Here is a 21748-nt window from a genome sequence, read left to right on the forward strand (position 1 = left end):
AAAAAGAAAAGAGAAATGACCCAAATAAATAAAATGATGAATGAAAGAGGAGAGATCACAACCAATACCAAGGAAACACAAACAATTATAAGAATATATTATGAGCAACTATATGCCAACAAATTAAACAATCTGGGAGAAATGGATGCATTTCTAGAGACATATAAACTACCAAAACTGAACCAGGAAGAAATAAAAAACCTGAACAGACCCATAACCAGCAAGGAAATTGAAGCAGTAATCAAAAATCTCTCAACAGGGGCGCTTGGGTGGCTCAGTGGGTTAAAGCCTCTGCCTTCGGCTCAGGTCATGATCCCAGAGTTCTGGGATCGAGCCCCACATCGGGCTCTCTGCTTAGCAGGGAGCCTGCTTCCTCCGCTCTCTCTGCCTGCCTCTCTGCCTACTTGCGATCTCTATCTGTCAAATAAATAAATAAAATCTTTAAAAAAAAAAATCTCAACAAACAAGAGCCAGGGCCAGATGGCTTCTCAGCGAAATTCTACCAAACATTTAAAAAGAATTAATGCATATTCTTTTGAAGCTGTTTCAGAAACGTGAGGTGGAAGGAACACTTCCAAACTCTTTCTTTGAGGCCAGCATTACCTTGATCCCAAAGCCAGACAAAGCCCTACCAAAAAGGAGACCTACTGACCAATATCCCTGATGAACATGGATGCAAAAATTCTCACCAGAAGACTAGCCAATAGGATCCAACAGTACATTAAAAGGATTGGTCACCTTGACCAAGTGGGATTTATTCCTGGGCTACAAGGTTGGTTCAACACCCGCAAATCAATGTGATACCCTTCATAAATAAAAGAAAGGACTAGAACCATATGATCCTGTCAATAGTTGCAGAAAAGGCATTTGACGAAGTACATCATCCTTTCTTGATCAAAACTCTTTACAGTGTAGGGATAGAGGGTACATACCTCAATATCATAAAAGCCATAAATGAAAAGCCCACAGCAAATATCATTCTCGGTGGGGAAAAACTGAGAGCTTTTCCCCGAAGGTCAGGAACAGGACATGGATGTGCGCGCCCACCACTGCTGTTCCATATAGTACTAAAAGTCCTAGCCTCAGCAATCAGACAACAAAAAATAAAAGGCATCAGAATTGGCAAAGAAGAAGACAAACTCTCACTCTTTGCAGATGACATGATATTCTATGTGGAAAACCCAAAAGACTCCACTCCAAAACTGCTAGAACTCATACAGGAATTCAGTAAAGTGGTAGGATATAAAAGCAAAGCACAGGAATCAGTTGCATTTCTGTACACCAGCAATGAGGCAGAAGAAAGAGAAGTTAAGGAGTTGAGCCCATTTCCAATTGCACCCCAAACTGTAAGATACCTAAGAATAAACCTAAGTAAAGAGACAAAGGATCTGTATTCAGAAAACTATAGAATACTCGTGAAAAAAATTGAGGAAGACACAAAGAAATGGAAAAACGTTCCATGCTCACGGATTAGAAGAACAAATATTGTTAAAATGTCCATGCTGCCTAGAGCAAGCTATGTAATCAGTGCAATTGCTATCAAAATATCATCAACTTTTTTTCACAGAACTGCCACAAATAATCCTAAAATTTGTATGGAATAAAAAAAGACCCCAAATTGCCAAAGGAATGTTGAAAAAGAAAACCAAAGCAGATGGCATCACAATTCTGGACTTCAAGCTGTATTACAAAGCTGTAATCATCAAGACAGTATGGTACTGGCACAAAAACAGACACATAGATCAGTGGAACAGAATAGAGAACCCGGAAATGGACCTCAACTCTATGGCCAACTGATCTTTGACAAAGCAGGAAAAAAAGACAGTCTCTTCAACAAATGGTGCTAGGAAAATTGAGCAGCTACATGCAGAAGAATGAAACCAGACCATTTCCTTATACATACACAAAGATAAACTCCAAATGGATCAAAGACCTCAAAGTGAGACAGGAATCCACCAAAATCCTAGAGGAGAACACAGGCAGCAACCTCTTCAACCTCAGCTGCAGCAACATCTTGCTAGACACGTCTTCAAAGGCAAGAGAATAAAAAAGTTCACTGAAAAATGAACTACTGGGACTACATTAAGATAAAAAGCTTTAGCACAGGGAAGAAAACAACTGACAAAACTAAAAGACAACCAACAGATTTGAGGAAGATATTTGCAAATGATATATCAGGTAAAGGGCTAGTATCCAAAGTCTATGAAGAACTTATCAAACTCAGCACACACAAAACAGACAATCATGTCAAAAAATGGGCAGAAGACATGAACAGACACTTCTCCAAAGAAGACATACAAATGGCTAACAGACATATGAAAAAATGTTCAACGTTGTTAGCCATCAGGGGAGTACAAATCAAAACCACAATGAGATACCACCTCACACTAGTCGAAATGGCTAAAATTAACAACTCAGGAAACAACAGATGTTGGCGAGGATGTGGAGAAAGGGGAGCCCTCTTACACTGTTGGTGGGAGTGCAAGCTGGTGCAGTGACTCTGGAAACAGTAGGGAGGTTCCTCAGAAAGTTAGAAACAGCACTACCCTACGACCCAGCAATCACACTAGTATGTATTTATCCAAAGGATGCAAACATAGTGATCCAAATGGGCACATGCATCCCAATGTTTGTAGCAGCAATGTCCACAGTAGCCATAATATGGAGAGAACCCAGATGTCCATCAACAGATGAATGGATAAAGAAATTGTGTGTGTGTGTGCATGTGCGCGCGCACGCACACACACACACACACACACGATGGAATATTACTCAGCCATCAAAAAGAATGAAGTCTTGCCATTTGCAATGACGTGGATGGAACTAGAGGGTATTATGCTAATAAGCAAAATAAGTCAATCAGAGAAAAATAAATTCATGATCTCACTCATATGTAGAACTTAAGAAACAAAACATTGGATCATAGCGGAATGGAGGGAAATATAAAACAGGACGAAATCAGAGGGAGACAAACCATAAGAAACTCTTAGCCATTTGAAACAAACTGAGGGTTGCTAAAGGGGAGGTGGATGGGGTCACTGGTGATGGGCATTAAGGAAGGCATGTGATGTGATGAGTAGTAGGTGTTATATGAGACTGATGTTAATATCACCACTGATCTCTTCAGAAAATTCTTGAAACATTAAGAAACTGTCAAGCTCATGTTTTCCAAAATTCTGCTTTTCACTTGCGCACTCAGATCTTGTCATTGACAACAAATACAAAAACCAAAGTTATTTTCCTTTGAAGTGACATGCTCACTTCATTCATTTGTGGGAAAAAAAAAAGTCTGCCAACAACCCCAGTGTGAATAACCATACTTCGGTTCTTTCAGGTAACAGATGGATTTCACGAAGAGAGTGACTAGTTCAGTTCACAGCTGTCAGACTTCCCTACGAAGCAGAAAAGCTTGATGTGCGGGTCCTAGTTCATGACACTAGATATTAAAAAGGATATTGTACCCAGTGGTCAAGAGCAATATGACAAGTAATTTTTGCTGCTTCATCGAGGACATTCTAAAGTGAAACAGTCTTTCCCCCCATGTGTACTTGCTGGTGAAGAAGACAGTGACCACTAGTGTAAGGACCTCTAGTTTCCGTTTCATGTTCCTGCTGCGATTTGCACTGAGGCTCCAGCAGTTTTTCCCACCATTGCTCTGGCACCATTACTGCAAATGTCAACACAGGGAGGACAGACAAAGATCTAGTATCATAATGAAAATAGTCTTATCTTTGCAAATCACCTGGAAAGACTCGGGGTTTTGCTGACCATGCTTTGACTGATGGAGGTAAAACCCTCAAATATCTCACTTGGGAAGGGAAGGGGAGAGACTGGGAGCTTCTATGAGATGCAGAACAGAGGATGCCTCTGTTTGACTGTCCTAGCATCCCTAAGTCCTGTTTCTAAAATATTCTGATTACCCCGGCTAATCATCATTGGGGGGAGCACACTCATACCAGGCCTTTGGCTGAACTGCTTATCAGTGAGCTGACAGTAAGTGACAATAAGTGACAGCCCCTGGGGTAGAGACAGGAGGGTCAGAACGTAGGTGTAGTTTTTGTTGTTGTTAAGATATTTTTTTATTTATTGGAGGGGGGGGCATATGAGCAGGGGGAGTGGCAGACAGAAGGGGGAAACACACCCCACTGCCCGGAGCCCGATATGGGGACTCGATCCCAGGACCCCAGGGTCATAATCTGAGCTGAAGGCAGATGCTTAACCAAATGAGCCACCCAAGCACCCCTGTAGCTATAGTTCTCAAAGGAATAGCCACAGCTCGCTTGATGTCCCTCCACATCTCTTGGAAAGGAGCACAGCACTTGGCAGACCCGACTCACTTTACAGAATTAAGAAACTACAAAATTAAGAAACTAAGGGCCAAGGAGGCGCAGTAATCTGCCTAAAGCCATACATGGCTCATGGTACTGAGATTCAAACCCCAGCTTGCTTATTTAAAATCCCTCTGCTCTTTAATAAACAGAGCTGAAAGTCCACAGATAAAAGAGGTGTTACCCACATAGGAAGTGGCTACAAGTTGCTAGTCTTTAATCCTTTAATCGTGTTTACCGATGGATAAAACTCTTGTGAATGGCTTGGTTCCTCAAGTCCATCCATCAAACAGATTTCGTTAAAATGAAAGTTAGGAAGAATCTGTGTGAAGATAGTACAATAGTGCCTCATTAATTTGGTAATTATAAAAATTGTATTGGTTCAGCTTAGCGCTGTGTTGAGCTCCCAAAGTAAACCAGGCATCATGAATATTTAGCTATCTTTTACCTAGCAGATCATTTCAATTCAGTGGTGCCTAGTCTGTGGGCAAAACGCTGTAGCGGGAGCTGGGCGATGCAACATCCGCTCATTTTAGGGGAAGAGATGCGTGAAGAACCTTCATTCTGTAGACATTAATGAAGCGCTTATTTTACGCTCAACACAGGAAGCCATCAGTCAATATTTCAAACAAAATTCAGCACAAAACCACGTTCACACTAGTCCGGCACAGTCTCTCTGAGCAGAGTATGGCTCTTTCTCATTTTCTGGAGCCGGTGTGGTTTCAGGGATTTGCAGACTTGGAGGTCATGGTTACTGGGATGAGAGGGTTCTTGTCTGGCTGGTATTCAGGAAGGTGCTTATGGGGTGAGTCTTCCTGATGTACCAGGCAAGTCGTTGTTGACTGAGTACACAGGCTAATACCAGTTCTGGTGGTTACCTTCCACCATCGCTCAGAAATATATGCCCTTCTTCAGGGATGGGGGACCTTTTCCAGGATTAATTTTCTGTGCTAGTGCTGTCCAGTAGACATATCGTAATCATTACGTAAGTAACTGTGAGCTAACCAGTAACCACATTAAGAAATATAAAAGGTGAAATTAATATCGTTGCAGCAATTTAGTAGACAATTGATAATAATAGAAATAATTATATATATTATTGTTAATAAGATTTTATTCAGTCCAGTATATATCTACAGTTTCATCTTTGGTTCTTCTATAGATTTTGCCTTCTTCTCTCCATACCAAGTCTTCAGCATCGAGTGTGTGTTTTATACTTAAAGCACATCTCCCTTCCAACTAGCTGTGCGGAAAGTGGTTTATGTCGTATGGCTGGTGCCTGTTTGAGTGCAGGTCTACACTAGCTTCTGGGGGCGCAAGGACAGACAGAAGGCTATGCCTAGCCTCCAGGCTCTCACGGTCTCACAGAGGCATAGCGAGGTAAACGAACACTCTAGATGCAGGACCCAGACTAGGGTGAGGCAAGCTAGGCGTGGACATAAAACTTAAGGATGTGCTCACTCTCGGGGTCGTCCGAGTGCGGGCTCTGCCCCGAGAGTGATCGCCTCCTTAAATACTGCACCCTAAGCACCCCATTAGCCTCCCCCCAGTCTCATTCCCGCTGGGGAGCCTCATCAAGTAGCAGATTCTGGGTACCCAACCCCGGAGCTTACAATTCAGAAGGTCTCAAGTAGGACCTAGGAATTTGGAGTTTCCATAAACATCCCCAAGGAGTCTAATGCCCGTATTTGGGATCTCCCTTCGAGAAACTCTGGCTGTGCAAAGAGCCTCCCAGAGACTTCCTTGATATCCAGGGAAATCATTTCTTTTTTTTTTTTTTCTTTCTTTCTTTCTTTCTTTTTTTTTTTTTTTTTTGGTTTTGGGAGTAGGCATTGCTGCGGTTATCAGTCACCTCTGAATTTTTAGGGGGTGTGCGGGGATTCTGCAGTTCCTCTCGCAGAAGGCTCCTGTAGTCTCCGTTCCTGCCCTTGCAGCCTGCAGGACCCTTGGCTAGATGCCAGCTTCGTGTTCCACAGACACATTGACTACATCAGGGGCAAAACCATAAAAGGCACCTGGTGGTGTGGAGAGTGAGTTATGGTAGGTGCTGAGAGGTGTGCCAGGAACTGGGTGGCCTGGGAAAAATCAAGCACTGTGTTCTCTTTCAGCTTTTTCGCCGCGTCTAGCTTATTTGACACTGTGTGGGCGCCTTCATATCTCACCACGCCAGGCACGTTGTTTTAACGGGCCTCAAATAGAAAATGGCAGTTAGTCTTCTGTGATCTGTCAGGTAGCACACGGACTATAGATTGTGTGTTATAGCTGTGTTTTGGGATGCTTTTCCTTGGGCAGGGAAGCAGCCCCAGGTGGGGAGCATCTGCTTTTCTGTGTGCATATGTGTGCTTCTGTTTCCAGATCTCCCCGCTGGTCTGCTTCCTGCTGTCCCCTGCAGCTTCCTTCATCACCGGACAGTTGGTGGATGTGGACGGGGGCCAGTCCTTGTATACGCACATCTTCGACGTACCAGGTGGGCCCACAAGAAATGACTATCACTAACTTTATGCCTTTTCAGGTTTAAGTTCTCAAAATCTTTCTTTTTTCAAGATTTTATTTATTTATTTGAGAGAGAGAGAAAGAGCACAAGCAGGGAGAGCTGCAGGCAGAGGAAGAGGGAGAAGCAGGCTCCCCACTGAGCAGGGAGCTTAATGCGGGGCTTGATCCCAGGACCCTGGGATCATGACCTGAGCCGAGGCATACACTTAACTGACTGAGCCATGCAGGTGCCCAAGTTTTCAAAAAATTTTTAAGCAGTTACAGAAAGGATTAGGGTTTTCTCTCATGGAACATAAAAAATGTACAAAATGTTTATATTCCTGAAATCATCTTTAAAGGAAATGTTCCCAGTCAAAGAAAATATCTAAATACTTTTTATCATAGCACATATTTATATATTTTAAGAAATTGCCTTGTGTATATAGGTTGGTGGATTTTTAACCTTGAGAAATATTCTTGATATAAATATATATGTATAAGGGGGAGATAGAAAAGAGGCAAGAGGTTGCCATATTTTTAAGACTTAATTCCTCTTTTTTCCTCTAATAAGTGACTTGTATATCTGAGCAGAAGACTCAGACCTATTAGGTGGGGAAGGGTGCTTCGGTACCATTTATATATCTTTGGGATATATATTGAGTGAAACCATAGGAATTTGCTATATTCAACCATTTTTTCCTTTTTTTTTTAAATTTAACTTAATTTCTTTTCAGTGATCCATAATTCATTGTTTATGCACCACACCCAGTACTCCATGCAATACGTGCCCTCCTTAATACCCACCACCAGGCTCACCCAACCCCCTACCCCCTCCCCTCCCAAACCCTCAGTTTGTTTCTCAGAGTCCACAGTCTCTCATAGTTTGTCTCCCCTTCCAATTTCCCCCAACTCACTTTTCCTCTCCATCTCCCAGTGTCCTCCATGTTATTCCTTATGCTCCACAAGTAAGTGAAACCATATGATAATTGACTCTCTCTGCTTGACTTATTTCACTCAGCATAATCTCTTCCAGTCCTGTCCATGTTGATACAAAAGTTGGGTATTCATCCTTTCTGATGGAGGCATAATATTCCATTGTATATATGGACCATATCTTCTTTATCTATTCGTCTGTTGAAGGGCATCTTGGCTCTTCCCAGAGTTTGGCGACTATAGCCATTGCTGCTATGAACATTGGGGTACAGACGGCCCTTCTTCTCACTACATCTGTATCTTTGGGGTAAATGCCCAGTAGTGCATTTGCAGGGTCATAGGGAAGCTCGATTTTTAGTTTCTTAAGGAATCTCCACACTGTTTTCCGAAGTGACTGCACCAACTTGCGTTCCCACCAACAGTATAAGAGGGTTCCCCTTTCTGCACATCCTCTCCAACACTTTTTGTTTACTGTCTTATTAAGTTTTGTCATTCTAACTGGTGTAAGGTGGCATCTCCATGTGGTTTTGATTTGAATCTCCCTGATGGCTAATGACGATGAACAATTTTTCACACGTCTGTTAGCCATTTGTAGGTCTTCTTTGGAGAAGTGTCTGTTCATGTCTTCTGCCCATTTTTTGACATGATTATCTGTTTCGTGTGTGTTGAGTTTGAGGAGTTCTTTATAGATCTTGGATATCAGCCCTTTGTCTGTAGTGTCATTTGCGAATACCTTCTTCAACTATTTTTAATATACAAAACCAATAATTTCATGAGTCTCAGCCAAAGATAGACATTGCACACAAATATAAAATTCAAAGGTATTTACACTGTTGCTGAAGAATGTTAAGTGGCTAGCAAATCAAAATGTGGTTGATGTAATGCATGTGTATTTCTTTTTTGTTTTTTAAAGATTGATTGATTGATTGATTGATTTCAGTGAGAGAGAGAGAGAACACGGGAGAAGGGGCAGGCAGAAGGACAGGGAGAGAGAATCTCAAGAAGACTCTTTGCTGAGCATGGAGTCCAAAGCAGGGCTCAATCTCATGACCCTGAGATCAGACCCGAGCTGGAAACCAAGGGTTGGACACTTAACGGACTGGGCTGCTCCAGAACCTTGCATGTGTATTTCAGTTTTGTATCAGGGACCAAGGTTCACCCTACTCTTTTGTGTACTAACAGTCTACTCCAGGCTTCAGACCTTCTTTGCATTAATAAATGATAAGTATGGGACTTCAATATTATTATTTCCCCCTCCTATCTAGATTTCTTTACTAGTATTTACTAGTAACATCAATGTGGTGATGTGGAGAAGATATCATGGTTTTTTTGTTTTTGTTTTTAATTTATTTATTTTAATAAAAATATAATGTATTTTTATCCCCAGGGGTACAGGTCTGTGAATCGCCAGGTTTACACCTTTCACAGCACTCATCATAGCCCATACCCTCCCCAATGTCCATATCCCCACCACCCTCTCCCGTCCCCCCTCCCCCCAGCAACCCTCAGTCTGGTTTTTGAGATTGAGTCTTTTATGGTTTGTCTCCTTCCCAATCCCATCTTCTTTCATTTTTTCTTTTCCTACCTCCCCCCAACCCCCCCACATTGCATCTCCACTTCCTCATATCAAAGAGATCTTATGATAGTTGTCTGATTGACTTATTTCGCTAAGCATAATACCCTCTAGTTCCATCCACGTCGTCGCAAATGGCAAGATTTCATTTCTTTTGATGGCTACATAGTATTCCATTGTGTATATATACCACATCTTCTTTATCCGTTCATCTGTTGATGGACATCTAGGTTCTTTCCACAGTTTGGCTATTGTGGACATTGCTGCTATAAACATTCGGGTGCACGTGCCCCTTCGGAGCACCACGTTTGTATCTTTAGGATATACAGTAGTGCAATCGCTGGGTCATAGGGTAGCTCTATTTTCAGTTTTTTGAGGAAACTCCACACTGTTTTCCAGAGTGGTTGCACCAGCTTGCATTCCCACCAACAGTGTAGGAGGGTTCCCCTCTCTCCGCATCCTCACCAGCTTCTGTCATTTCTTGACTTGTTAATTTTAGCCATTCTGACCGGTGTGAGGTGGTATCTCATTGTGGTTTTGATTTGTATTTCCCTGATGCCGAGTGATGTGGAGCATTTTTTCATGTGTCTGCTGGCCATCTGGATGTCTTCTTTGCAGAAATGTCTGTTCATGTCCTCTGCCCATTTCTTGATTGGATTATTTGTTCTCTGGGTGTTGAGTTTGCTAAGCTCTTTATAGATTTTGGATACTAGCCCTTTATCTGATATGTCATTTGCAAATATCTTCTCCCATTCTGTCAGTTGTCTTTTGGTTTTTTTCACTGTTTCCTTTGCTGTGCAAAAGCTTTTGATCTTGATGAAATCCCAATAGTTCATTTTTGCCCTTGCTTCTGTTGCCTTTGGCGATGTTCCTAGGAAGAAGTTGCTGTGGTTGAGGTCAAAGAGGTTGCTGCCTGCGTTCTCCTCAAGGATTTTGATGGATTCCTGTCTCACATTGAGGTCCTTCATCCATTTTGAGTCTATTTTCATGTGTGGTGTAAGGAAATAGTCCAATTTCATTTTTCTGCATGTGGCCGTCCAATTTTCCCAGCACCATTTGTTGAAGAGGCTGTCTTTTTTCCATTGGACATTCCTTCCTCCTTTGTCGAAAATTAGTTGACCATAGAGTTGAGGGTCTATTTCTGGGCTCTCTATTCTGTTCCATTGATCTATATGTCTGTTTTTATGCCAGTACCATACTGTCTTGATGATGACAGCTTTGTAATAGAGCTTGAAGTCTGGAATTGTGATGCCACCGACTTTGGCTTTCTTTTTCAATATTCCTTTGGCTATTCGAGGTCTTTTCTGGTTCCATATAAATTTTAGGATTATTTGTTCTATTTCTTTGAAAAAAATGTTTTGTTTTGTATTTAATTTATTTATTTATTTGACAGAGATCACAAGTAGGCAGAGAGGCAGGCAGAGAGAGAGAGAGAGGGAAGCAGGCTCCCCACTGAGCAGAGAGCCCAATGGGGGGCTTGATCCCAGGCCCCTGGGATCATGACCCGAGTCGAAAGCAGAGGCTTTAACCCACTGAGCCACCCAGGTGCCCCAGATATCATGGTTTTAAGACTCCTGGTTAGAAAGACAGAAATGTCTCCGTGTTGTACAATACCGTTTTCAGATAGTAGTTAAAGTGGCCACTGCCCTCTCCGGTGGCGCTGAGGGTATTTGTCGATTCTCATTTAGAAAGGGAAAGGAACTCCAGATAGTGGCTTCTCCAGGCCACCAGTGAAAGATGTTCCTTATGTAATTCCAACACTGTTTTGTTTTGTTTTTTAAGATTTTATTTATTTATACTAGAGCGAGCGAGCAGAGGGGAGGGAGAGGGAGAATCTCCAAGCAGACTCCCTGCTGAGCCCAACGCTGGGCTCCATCTCACGAGCCCGAGATCATGACCTGAGCCAAAATCAAGAGTCGGACGCTCACCCGACTAAGCCACCCAAGCGCCCCAAGCACTGTATTTATTAGTGTAGAGATTTTTTTTAAGGTTTTGGTGAAATCAGCTACAGCAGTTTTTCAAGAATATACTCCCTCCACCACCCAGGGATGCCGGGGGGGCTCAGTCGGTTAAGCAGCTGCCTTCAGCTCAAGTCATGATCCCAGGGTCCTGGGATAGAGTCTCACATCGGGCTCCCTGCACAGCACGGAGTCTGCTTCTCCCTCTGCCTGATCTGCTTGATGCTCCCCCTGCTTGTGCTCCCTCTCTCTCTGACAAATAAACAAAATCTTAAAAAATATATATGTATATACTTCTGCCCCCACCCCACCATGAGTGGGAATACCGAGCCTTTCCGTCCTGTGTTTTCTTGAAGATTGCCAGTCCGGGAGTGACAAGTCCTGGGGTAGAAGATCACACAATAGCTGTGTGATCTTGGGAAAATTAATTTCTGTAGGCTGCCGCTTCCGGTCGGCGAACAGGAGAACAATTAGGCACGAACAAGTCAGCTGCAAGAGACTGGGAGCAGGGGACAACAGTCGAAAAGACTCCTGCCCGGAGCAACTCCAGAGTCCCACTTTTATTAGATGGAAACAACAGCCAACAGAAGAACCAATGAAGGTCAAACATTAGTCACGTGTCTCGTGGACACGCAAGGAGGAGGATAAAGTTTATAGTTAATCAAGCACATTCAAAGGTCTCATCTAACAACGGGCGCTTCTGGGAAGAGAAAGGAGCGATATCGAAAAAGGGAAGCAGGCGGTATTTCGTTCCACCCTGAGCTGACCGGGCGTTGCCGGTTGCTCGGCTTCCCTGAAGCAGGCGCGTTCCACCCTGGGCGGGCCGGGCGTTCCCGGCTGCCCGGCTTCGGTGAAGGGGCGGCGTTCCGCCCTGAGCGAGCCAGGCATCCCCAGCTGCCCAGCTTCACGGTCGTGTATCGTCCTTCTCCCCGAAGACCTGTTGCCAGTGTATGTTTTTCTTAAGGCCATATCCAAATGTGCTTGGTAACTAGTACAATCCTCCAGGGGCTATAGTTTAAGTAACACATTGTTCTGAGGGGCAGTAGCAGTAGGCTTCCATTTTCCTTTCTGTAAAGCGGGGTCACTTACAGCATTTATTGGGTAAACATTTAGAAGCATTAAATTAGATAATGCACATTTAAAGCCTTGTGTCCGATAGGATGTTTCTAGCTGCAGCTCATACTGGCCTGAGCAGGAAAGGCATTTATTGGGCCGTAACTGAACGGTCTGCTAACTTGAATTATCCGCTCATTGAGCTCTTCGGGGGCAATGTTTTTGTTTTTTTTTTTTTTCTTTTCCCTCTGTTTTTGCTTCTGTGGTGTTGGCTTTCTATTAAGACGGACTCTCCTGGTTGCAGAACGGCTGCCTGTCCCCCAAAAGCCCCATGCTTCTTTTTCCCTAGCCTGCTGGACAGAGAGAAGGGAGGGGAATGACGTTTTATAGTATTTCTAGCAGAATTCCGAGACCTACTCTGTTTTGGACCAGCTGATGTGTGTAGCCCTCCCCAACCAGTAGCCAGAGGCGTGACTTAGCTCAGTCAGAGATCAAAGTGGGGCCACTTCCCCAAAAACTCATGGATTTCCCCAGTGCAGGTGGAGGCTCTTGGAAAGAGAGGATGAGGGACTGGATGCTGGACAGGCAGCTGTGTGTGCCCAGTACAAAGTAAGTACACGGCTTTAAAGTCATCCTGGTTCCTAAGGAAATGGTACGTGTGGAACGGCCCGCGGTACGCCAAGCACTCTGCATAGGCCATCACATTTAATTTTCACAACTTCAGAAGAGCAGATGTTGTTAGCAACCACCCGCCCCACCCGCCCTCCCACCCTGCCTCGCCCCAGGAAAACAGGCTCAGGAGGAGGAACCTCTCCAGATTTGGAAGTGCTAGTACCTGGCAGAGCTGGGATTCAAAACCAGGATTTTCTCAAGACCTTTGCCAGTTGTCCTAACGATTTCTTTTTTCTTGCCGAGAAAAGAAAAGGGGTGAACCAGGGAAAATAAGAAGAGAGTCTGTTGGAAACTAAGACGATGAAGGAGGTTAATAGATTTGCATTTAATGTGAGATTTTCCACTTACTCACCAGATCACGACAACTGGCCTGATGGAGGAGGGGACCTTTCTGTCGTCAAACAGATGAAGGAGGATTTCAAGACTAAAAGCAAGCTCTAAGCTAAGGAAACTACACGTGTCTTTTGTCTCCAAATACATTAATATCTCAAGAACACACTTTGGTGCTTTCAGGAGCTGATAATATGAAGGGAACAATCACTTTCTGCCTTTTAATGTTATCAATCATGCCTATGCAAAAACTATTCTGGAAATAATGCATGTTTAAGCCCCAAACAACACTGTTTAGCCTGTGATTAAAGATTTCTTTTTTAGGAATGGGGCTTAACATACTTTATGATTATGCCTTTCATTTCTAAGCAAGCTAATTGAAAAATGAAATCATTTCAAATTAATAATAGAGGTATCATGATTTCCCGAAAAGGTTTTAATATTTGGTTGTAAAGGTGGGCAGTAAACTCAAATTCTGGCCTCAGGATGATTCTTAAAACTAGAGATATACAGTGATTCATATTTCATGGTGGGTATCATGCTTTTGGAGCCATAAAGCCTTATGATAATTACCGATGCATGATTTGTTTTGTTCATGAAGTTAGATTTGCTTAAAGCCTCTTGAGTCAGAAGAAAAATAAAGTCATGTGCAGCATTTCTTGGAAGCATTTGATTTGTGTCTTGATTTCCAATCTAAAGTATTCCTTTTTTGCAGCACCTGGGTGGCTCGGTGGGTTAAAGCCTCTGCCTTCGCCTCAGGTCATGATCCCAGGGTCCTGGGATCGAGCCCCGCATCAGGCTCTCTATTCGGCAGGGAGCCTGCTTCCCTCCCTCTCTCTGCCTGCCTCTCCGCCTACTTGTGATCTGTCTCTCTCTCTGTCAAATAAATAAATAAAATCTTAAAAAAAAAAAAAAAAGGATTCCCTTTTCTTCATGTTTCTCTTTTTGTATGCAAAACAAAAATTTTAAATTAAGTGTTATGCAAATTAGGGTTCAGTATTCTGCCTTCAGTTGAGTTTTTTGGGCAATGATCCCAACTTCTGAAATGCCTTTTATAAATTATGTACATTCATTTTTTGGTCTTAATTAAACATCTTTTCATTGTATTCCCTCTTGAAGTCAAGTAGATATTTTCTTTTCTTTATTCTCAGTGCAAAGTACAGATCTTCCTTCGCTTAAAAGGGGGTCATGTCCTGATAACCCCATTGCTAGTTGATAATATCATTAAGCCAAAAATGCATTTAATACACCCAACTTATTGAAAATCAGTAACTTAGCCTCATCTCCCTTAAATATGCCCAGAACACTTACGTTAGCCAACAGTTGGTCACGGTCATCTCACACAAAGCCTACGTTACACTAAAGTGTTGAATATCTCATGTAATTTATTGAATACTGTGCTGAAAGTGAAAACCAGAACGGTTGTATGGGTGCAGAATGGTCTGCAATTTCTGCTGAAAGTCTTTTCGCTTTCACACCACAGTGAAGTTGAAAAATCACGTGAAACCATTGTTAAGTTGACGACAGCTGTATATAGTTTACCATGCTCTGGGAAGGGACCCACAAATCTGCCATTTTATCAGGCTCCCACATGGGGCCGGGACCAGGGTGAGGCTAACTAGATGCCTGGGGGGCAGCATGAAAGAGATGTTCACTCTTGGGTGAGCCCAAGTGCAGAGTCACCCCTGAGAGGACACACACAACTACATTTTGTGTCCGTGCTATTCACAGGGAAAGATCAGAAATCTTTTCCTTCTATGGGGCGCCTGGGTGACTCAGTGGGTTAAGCCTCTGCCTTCGGCTCAGGTCATGATCTCAGGGTCCTGGGATCAAGTCCCACATTGGGCTCTCTGCTCAGCAGGGAGCCTGCTTCCCTCTCTCTCTCTGCCTGCCTCTCTGTCTACTTGTGATCTCTCTCTGTCAAATTAAAAAAAAAAAAAGAAAAATCTTTTCCTTCTAGAAAACACTCGAAAATGGCCTTCTGGACACGATAATATCGTAGTTGCTAAGCATTCAAGCCACAGGTTAACCCTAACACAGGTTGGTGTGGAAGATAAAGAGGCAGGGAGGGCTTGCTTTTCAAATTCCCTCATGCCAATGACCGAAAACAACCCCACCCCACAAATCTCCATGATGTTGTCGCGTGTTTATTTCTACTTAAGACATGGAGGCCACCCCACATAGCATGAGACGTAGCTACCACTCCTCATTAGATCTTCTTGTTAGCCCAATGATTGGACAGCTGACCATTATCTATGTTCTAGAATCATAAGTCGACTCCCCAGGACTTCTGTACATTTCATGATAGTGTCCTCTCAATAATGTTCTCTCTTGCTACTACACTTAGTAAATTTTGCTATAGACTGAATATTCCTGAATAAGTTTAATCATTCAATAATTTTGAGCCCCTGTGTGCTCAGCGTCATGTTAAGAATTGGGTGTGCAGGGGCACCTGGGTGGCTCAGTGGGTTAAAGCCTCTGCTTTTGGCTCTGGTCATGATCTCAGGGTCCTGGGATCGAGCCCCACATCGAGCTCTCTTCTCAGCAGGGAGCCTGTCCCCCCGCCTCCGCCCTGCCTGCCGCTCTGCCTACTTGTGATCTCTGTCTGTCAAATAAATAAATCTTAAAAAAAAAAAAAAAAGAATTGAGTGTGCAATTCTGAAAACAAAAACAAACAAAAAAACCACACTGACCTTGCCCCCCACAGAGCTTACAAGAGTAAGAGAGAGAGAGAGAAACATTAATCAAGCCACATACAAATTTAAGCCTCCCTAAGTGCTCTAAGTGCCATAAAAGGTAAGATCGTGGTGCTAAAGGCATCTACCAGGAAGAAAAAGACATCGAGAGGAAAAAAACAACTCTGTTAATTGTGTTAACAGAGTGGACATTCTCCCCCACCCACATGCTGCTCCTTTCGTTCATGGCTTATGTTAGTTCAGGTCCTCTGGGAAGCGGTGCCGAGACAGAATGAGATGTGCATGAGACCATGGGGGATATGCCTGCAGAGGCGGGGAGCCCCGGAAGACAGCAGCAACCTTCAGACCATGGAGCAAGTGTGACACCCGTGAAAGAGGGACAAAGACAGGAGTGAGCAGAAGGCAAAGGGAAGGTTTGCTAATGTTCACATTCACACCACGGTGGGGCCTGGGGGTACCGGGAGACACTTGGTAGATGACCTGGGTTCCACATGATCACTCCTGTCCTCACTGTTTAGGAGTAGCTCTGCTCCTCCCGCTGGCCAGGGACACTCTTTTTAATATCAGCTCATGCCTGCACACAGGCAGGCCAACGGTCCCTGAACTCGGCCATAGTTCATAGTTCAATGGGACTCTCCGGGGTCCCTTGGCAAGAATTGCTTCCTTGGGAACCAGGACTTCCAATGCTGCAAGATCCAGAAATCGATGGGAAGCACCAGGTCCCACGGTGGAGCTTTGGAAGTGTTGGTAAGTAGGACCACTCCCTCTTCCACTCAGTGGTTCCCAGAAATGTTCCCAAAGCCTTTGGGGAAAGACGTCCTGACAGATGGTACTCCAACCTTTCAGAAGGTTGCTGGCACTTAGGCTGTGCATTGGTTTTTCTAGTCCTCTGTGGAGCTGGCTCCTTCTAGAAGCACCGTGTGTACAACGACTGATGGTTTCAGGGTCAGGGACCCACTCTCACACATTTTCCTGGGAAGTGGGTCACCTGATTGGATGCTGTTGCGTGGGATTCCGTGCCTGTGGATCAGGCTTTGTATAAGCCCCTGGAGACTGGTGTCTGAGTCCCTGCGAGCAGGAACGGTAAACTCTTACCTGGATTCAGTATCTCGCACTATGAGCTACCACAGGGGATGGGAGCGATGAGAGACTGGCTAATAGGAAGTAAGGAGAACTGTAAAGAATAATGGAATAGGGGCACCTGGCTGGTTCAGTTGATCTCAGTTGATCTCAGAGTGGTGGGTTTGAGTCCCATATTGGGCAGAGGGCTTACTAAACAAACCAGTATGGGAAAAGCAGATATAAAGAGCAGCTACTAATCTACTAGGGCCGAGATGGCAATTAACTATGTTCCCCAAGGCCTAAGGGGTGCATTTCGCAGCTGCCACATGCCTATATCCCGTGATGACTGTTAAACAGTTACCATCAGTCCCTTTTATTTTCAACACTATCCCAAGGCTTGGCTCAAAAAAGCGTCACCTTGTGGTTAATTGTGGAACACGAGCCTCTCCGGACAGGGCCTTCTTGGGAAGCCAAGACTTGGCTGCAAAGTTTCCACTTGAGCTCTAATGTCTTCTCCTAGTATTTCTTCTGCACTCCTCCTTTACAAGGGTTTCACTTTGATGAGGAGGACAAAGGCAAGAAAGATGTCGTTTAAATGAAACTTACAGCTTGCAGTCCAGGGATATTCGTTAAAGACTAGAAGCAACGTTATCTTGACGATAGCTAGATCTTCAAGGTCCTGTAAGACCCTGCTTTGCGCGTACAGAAATTCCTTAGAAATCTATGTTATCTCTACCTCCCCTCCCTCCACAAACTTAAAATATATAGTCAGTCACACCCACACTCAGGTGCAGCTCATCTGCCTATGGGACCTGTCCCCCTGCTATAATAAAATCACCTTTTTTGGACCAAAACCCTCCAAGAATTCTTCCTTGGCCATTTGCTATTGAACCAAACTTCAAATCACATCCACTTCCCTGAAGTGTTGAAATTTGATCAAGTGGCAGGAAGACTTGAAACCACATTCCACAAGGTGTATTAGAGTAAAAGCTGGTGATCATCTAGCCCTTGTTTTATGACCGTTATCCAAAGGAATATTTAAATCTCCGCTTATCCAACGGGACGTTTGGAATCCTGCGCGCAATGCTCTGATTTGTTTGGTAACCAGCGCCCCCTGTCGGTTAGTGTCTGCTCTGCCCCCAGCCGCGCCACCGCCCAGTTTTCTCAGCTCGGGCGTGGAGCCTGAGGCACGTCTGCTCCCTGCCCTGGTGGGAGTCAGATCGTGCGGACCCGCAAGTCCTCACGCTGTCCGCATCAGGGCTGTATCCCGGGGGCGTGTCCTTACTCCTCTCATCGAGCGAGCCCCCCCCCCCATCCTGCGTTTCCATCTGCAGCCTCCAAACTTGGTCTTCTGGAGCTTGTCCGTTCCCTCCTGATTGACGCCACTTTGCTGACCTTAATGAAGAACAACCTGTCTGCTCACAGGCACCGTTACATCCTCTCCCCCTGTTTATTTTGCCCTTTCCTGCCCGTTGCTGCAGAGCGCTCCGTGGGCTCTCTCCTTCCATGAGTTAGGGCTCTGAGACTCTGCTGGAGTCCAACTGCCTGGTTTCCAATCCCAGCTTCTACCACTGACTCTTGACTCTTTGAAACAATTGTGAGGTTTGAATACGAACTGGATATTAGCAGATGTTATCCAAGAGTTACTTGTCATTCGATGTGATAACAGCAGGGCAGTTACATTTTTTTTTTTTAATGTCCTTCCTTATTAGGAAAGAAACGGTATTTGGGATTTGGTTTTAAATACTCCAGTTTAAAGAAAAGTGGGGTAGGGGATGGGAGGAAGTGAAATGAGATTGGAAGCATGATAGTAATTGTTTAGGCCAGTGACAGATACATTATATGTTGGTTAATTCTATTCTCTTCTCTACCTTTGGGTAAGTTTGGAAATTCCTCAAATAAAAAAAATTTGCAAAATAAAAATGGTGTCATTCATTACTTGGATAGTGGGTAGCATGAGGAAGAATTAGTTGGTTATAAAGAAAGTTACTGGGGAGAAACAGGAGAGAGTTTGCACTTACATCCAATGGTTCTTGGGGGTACATGGGTGTGGCAGAGGGAGCAAAAGACCAGGTTCCAAGGAGAATATGTATTTGGTGGTACAAAATTATTGCCTCTTAAACTGAATTCTGTCCTGCAGCACTGCGCATAACACGAAATTCTGGCCAGCCTCCCATCCTGGTTGGTTAGCGTTACCAGTTAGTCAGGCCCAGCACAAGCCAGTTGGGTAAAGATGTAGAGTTGCAGGAAAGGGACAATGGTCCAATTATTTCAGTGACATTGATATAACTGAGTTCATACACTTGAATGGGGAGATTAGATCCAATTGGTAAATTTGGAAAAACTCAGATAGCCAAAGCAAAAACAATATCCCTTGGTTTTCTTGACTATTTGGACCATTAAGCTTGTTTTCATCTGTGTAGACTGAGTCACAAATTTAGTTAGAATTTGTAGTTTTAAGTATAACTCAACAGAATTACCTTTTTTCAGATACTAATAATTACCATAAACTTAGGTAGTAAAGGTTTCTTTAAATAAAAAAAAAGTCATTTCCTTAGGTGATGTAGGTGATTCAGAGTAATTGTCAGAATTTCTTACCCTTTAATTTTAGCCTTCTGAAGTAAAGGCTGTATGTACCAAAGCTGATTTTGTTAAATTTCTTTAGCTTCTTATTTTCAGATGAGCTGAAAACAGAGGACTAGTCTATTTCTTCCCCATGGGAAGATTTCCAAGTGAGGCATTGAGTCTGGATTGGGGGTTGGTGGGATTGACTGTGGTGGGGAGGGAGAAGGAGCAACCCTTCTCTTCTGTATTGTTGGGATGGAGATTGGGGAATTGGGGAGGATGGATGCCTTCATTGGATTCTCATTAGTTCTTACTATCTTACTTGGAGGAATAAAGTGGAGAGGATTTCAGTAAGATACAGAAGAGAATATTTTGTTGAGCAAGCAAAGCATGTGTGTATAGAAATGGGCTTTGTGTTTGGCTTGGGAGTTCAAATGGGAGAGCAGAAATATATTGCCCACAGAGCTATAGAACCAATACGTCGTAGGTAATGATAACTATCATTTTTTGAGTGATTACGACATGCCAGATACTGCCAACAGAAAAATGAAAAGCAAAAATGAAAAGATGGGATCGGGAGGGAGACAAACCATAAAAGACTCAATCTCAAGAAACAGACTGAGGGTTGCTGGGGTAGGGGGGACGGGAGAGGGTGGTGGGGAAATGGACATTGGGGAGGGTATGTGCTATGGTGAGTGCTGTGAAATGTGTAAACCTGGCAATTCACAGACCAGTACCCCTGGGGATAAAAATACATTATACGTTTATTAAAAAAATATATACAATAATAAAATACATTATACGTTTATTTAAAAAATAATAATTAATAATAATATTATATAATAATATTATAATATTATAATAATATTATATAATATTATAATATTATTATAATAATAAATGAATAATAATAACAATTCTCTTAAAACTTTGTGGCTCTCCTGTGAATAGTTTTTCTGGGTCAGAAATGTGAGAGTATCTTAGTTGGATGATTCTGTCTCAAGGTCTCTGAAGATGGCAGGGCAGCCCTCATCTGAAGGCTTGGATGGCATCAGAGGATCTGGTTCCAAGATGGCACACTTGCATGGTGCTGACTCAGTTCCTCCCTACATGGGCCTCTCCATGGGCTGTTTGAGAATTCTCACGACAGTGCCTGGTTTCCCTCAGAGTGACCTGGGAGCAGATATTCTTCTTGACCACTTCAACTTTTTTTTTTTTTTGAGTTTGTTTGTTTGTTTATTCATTTATTTATTTTTTGAGTAATCTCTACACCCAATGCGGGGCTCAAACTCACAACCCCAAGATCAAGAGGCACATGCTCTTCTGACTGAGGCAGCCGGGTGTCCCTCAACTGTACTCTTGATCCTCTATCTTCCTCATCCTTGACTTCCTTCCATTCTAATAGCTCCAACTTCTCCCCTTTGCTGATTCCTTTTTGCCTGTAAATAAACCCAGAAGTCCCTATGTGGAAAAACCAGCTTTACCTTGCCACTTACTTAAGGCAATGTCCTGTTTCTCTCTTTGTTTCATAACTATGCTTCTCTATCAAATAGTCCATCGCCATTATCAGTTCATCCCCTCAATGTCCTGTTCTCTTTACCATCTTTTTCTCCCAAACTCCTTTCTAACACACACACACACACACACACACTCCCCAAATGCACACAAGTAAGTCATGTGCAAAGATAAGGAATAGGCCAGGAAAATGAGCATTTACTTAGCCTTATGTGCCAGGCTGTAGCTCAATTTTTAATGCATGTTACCTAATTTGCACATCTCAACAAGTTCACTGTTAGATAAAGTGAGAGAACCTGGTTTTAAGCCTAATTTGTATAACTTCAAAAGCCCAGAATTTTCCCACCAAGATTAAGAAGTCAAGTGTTCGTGGTGGCTGCAGTAGACAGTTGATGGGTTTTTGTTTTGTGTGGGTTTTTGTGTGTGTGTGGTTTGGGTTTTTTTTGTTGTTGTTACTGTTTGTTTGGTTTTGGTTTTTGCTATCTCAGCCTCATTCCACTTTCCTTTGGGGATAGACCCACTCTTTTCTATGTGGAATACAGCCTTAAAAGTCACCAGAGTGGCCCCAGTGATGACTTTACCATCCTTATT

At 43.3% G+C, this 21748-nt stretch overlaps 1 protein-coding gene across 1 annotated transcript in view; it reads left to right on the forward strand.

Annotated features, from left to right (window-relative positions):
- The window catches only part of LOC308340496 (peroxisomal trans-2-enoyl-CoA reductase-like), a 39761-nt gene extending 25777 nt beyond the window's left edge, over window positions 1-13984 (forward strand). Inside the window, exons 7-8 of the mRNA XM_080799702.1 lie at window positions 6684-6795; window positions 13345-13984. Of these exons, the coding sequence (XP_080655828.1) occupies window positions 6684-6795; window positions 13345-13430 (198 nt within the window). The 3' untranslated portion in view covers window positions 13431-13984. The remainder of the gene's footprint in view (window positions 1-6683; window positions 6796-13344) is intronic.
- Window positions 13985-21748: the final 7764 nt, after the last annotated feature.

Source organism: Martes martes, assembly GCF_963455335.1.
Source record: "Martes martes genome assembly, chromosome: 3".
NCBI lineage: Eukaryota > Metazoa > Chordata > Mammalia > Carnivora > Mustelidae > Martes > Martes martes.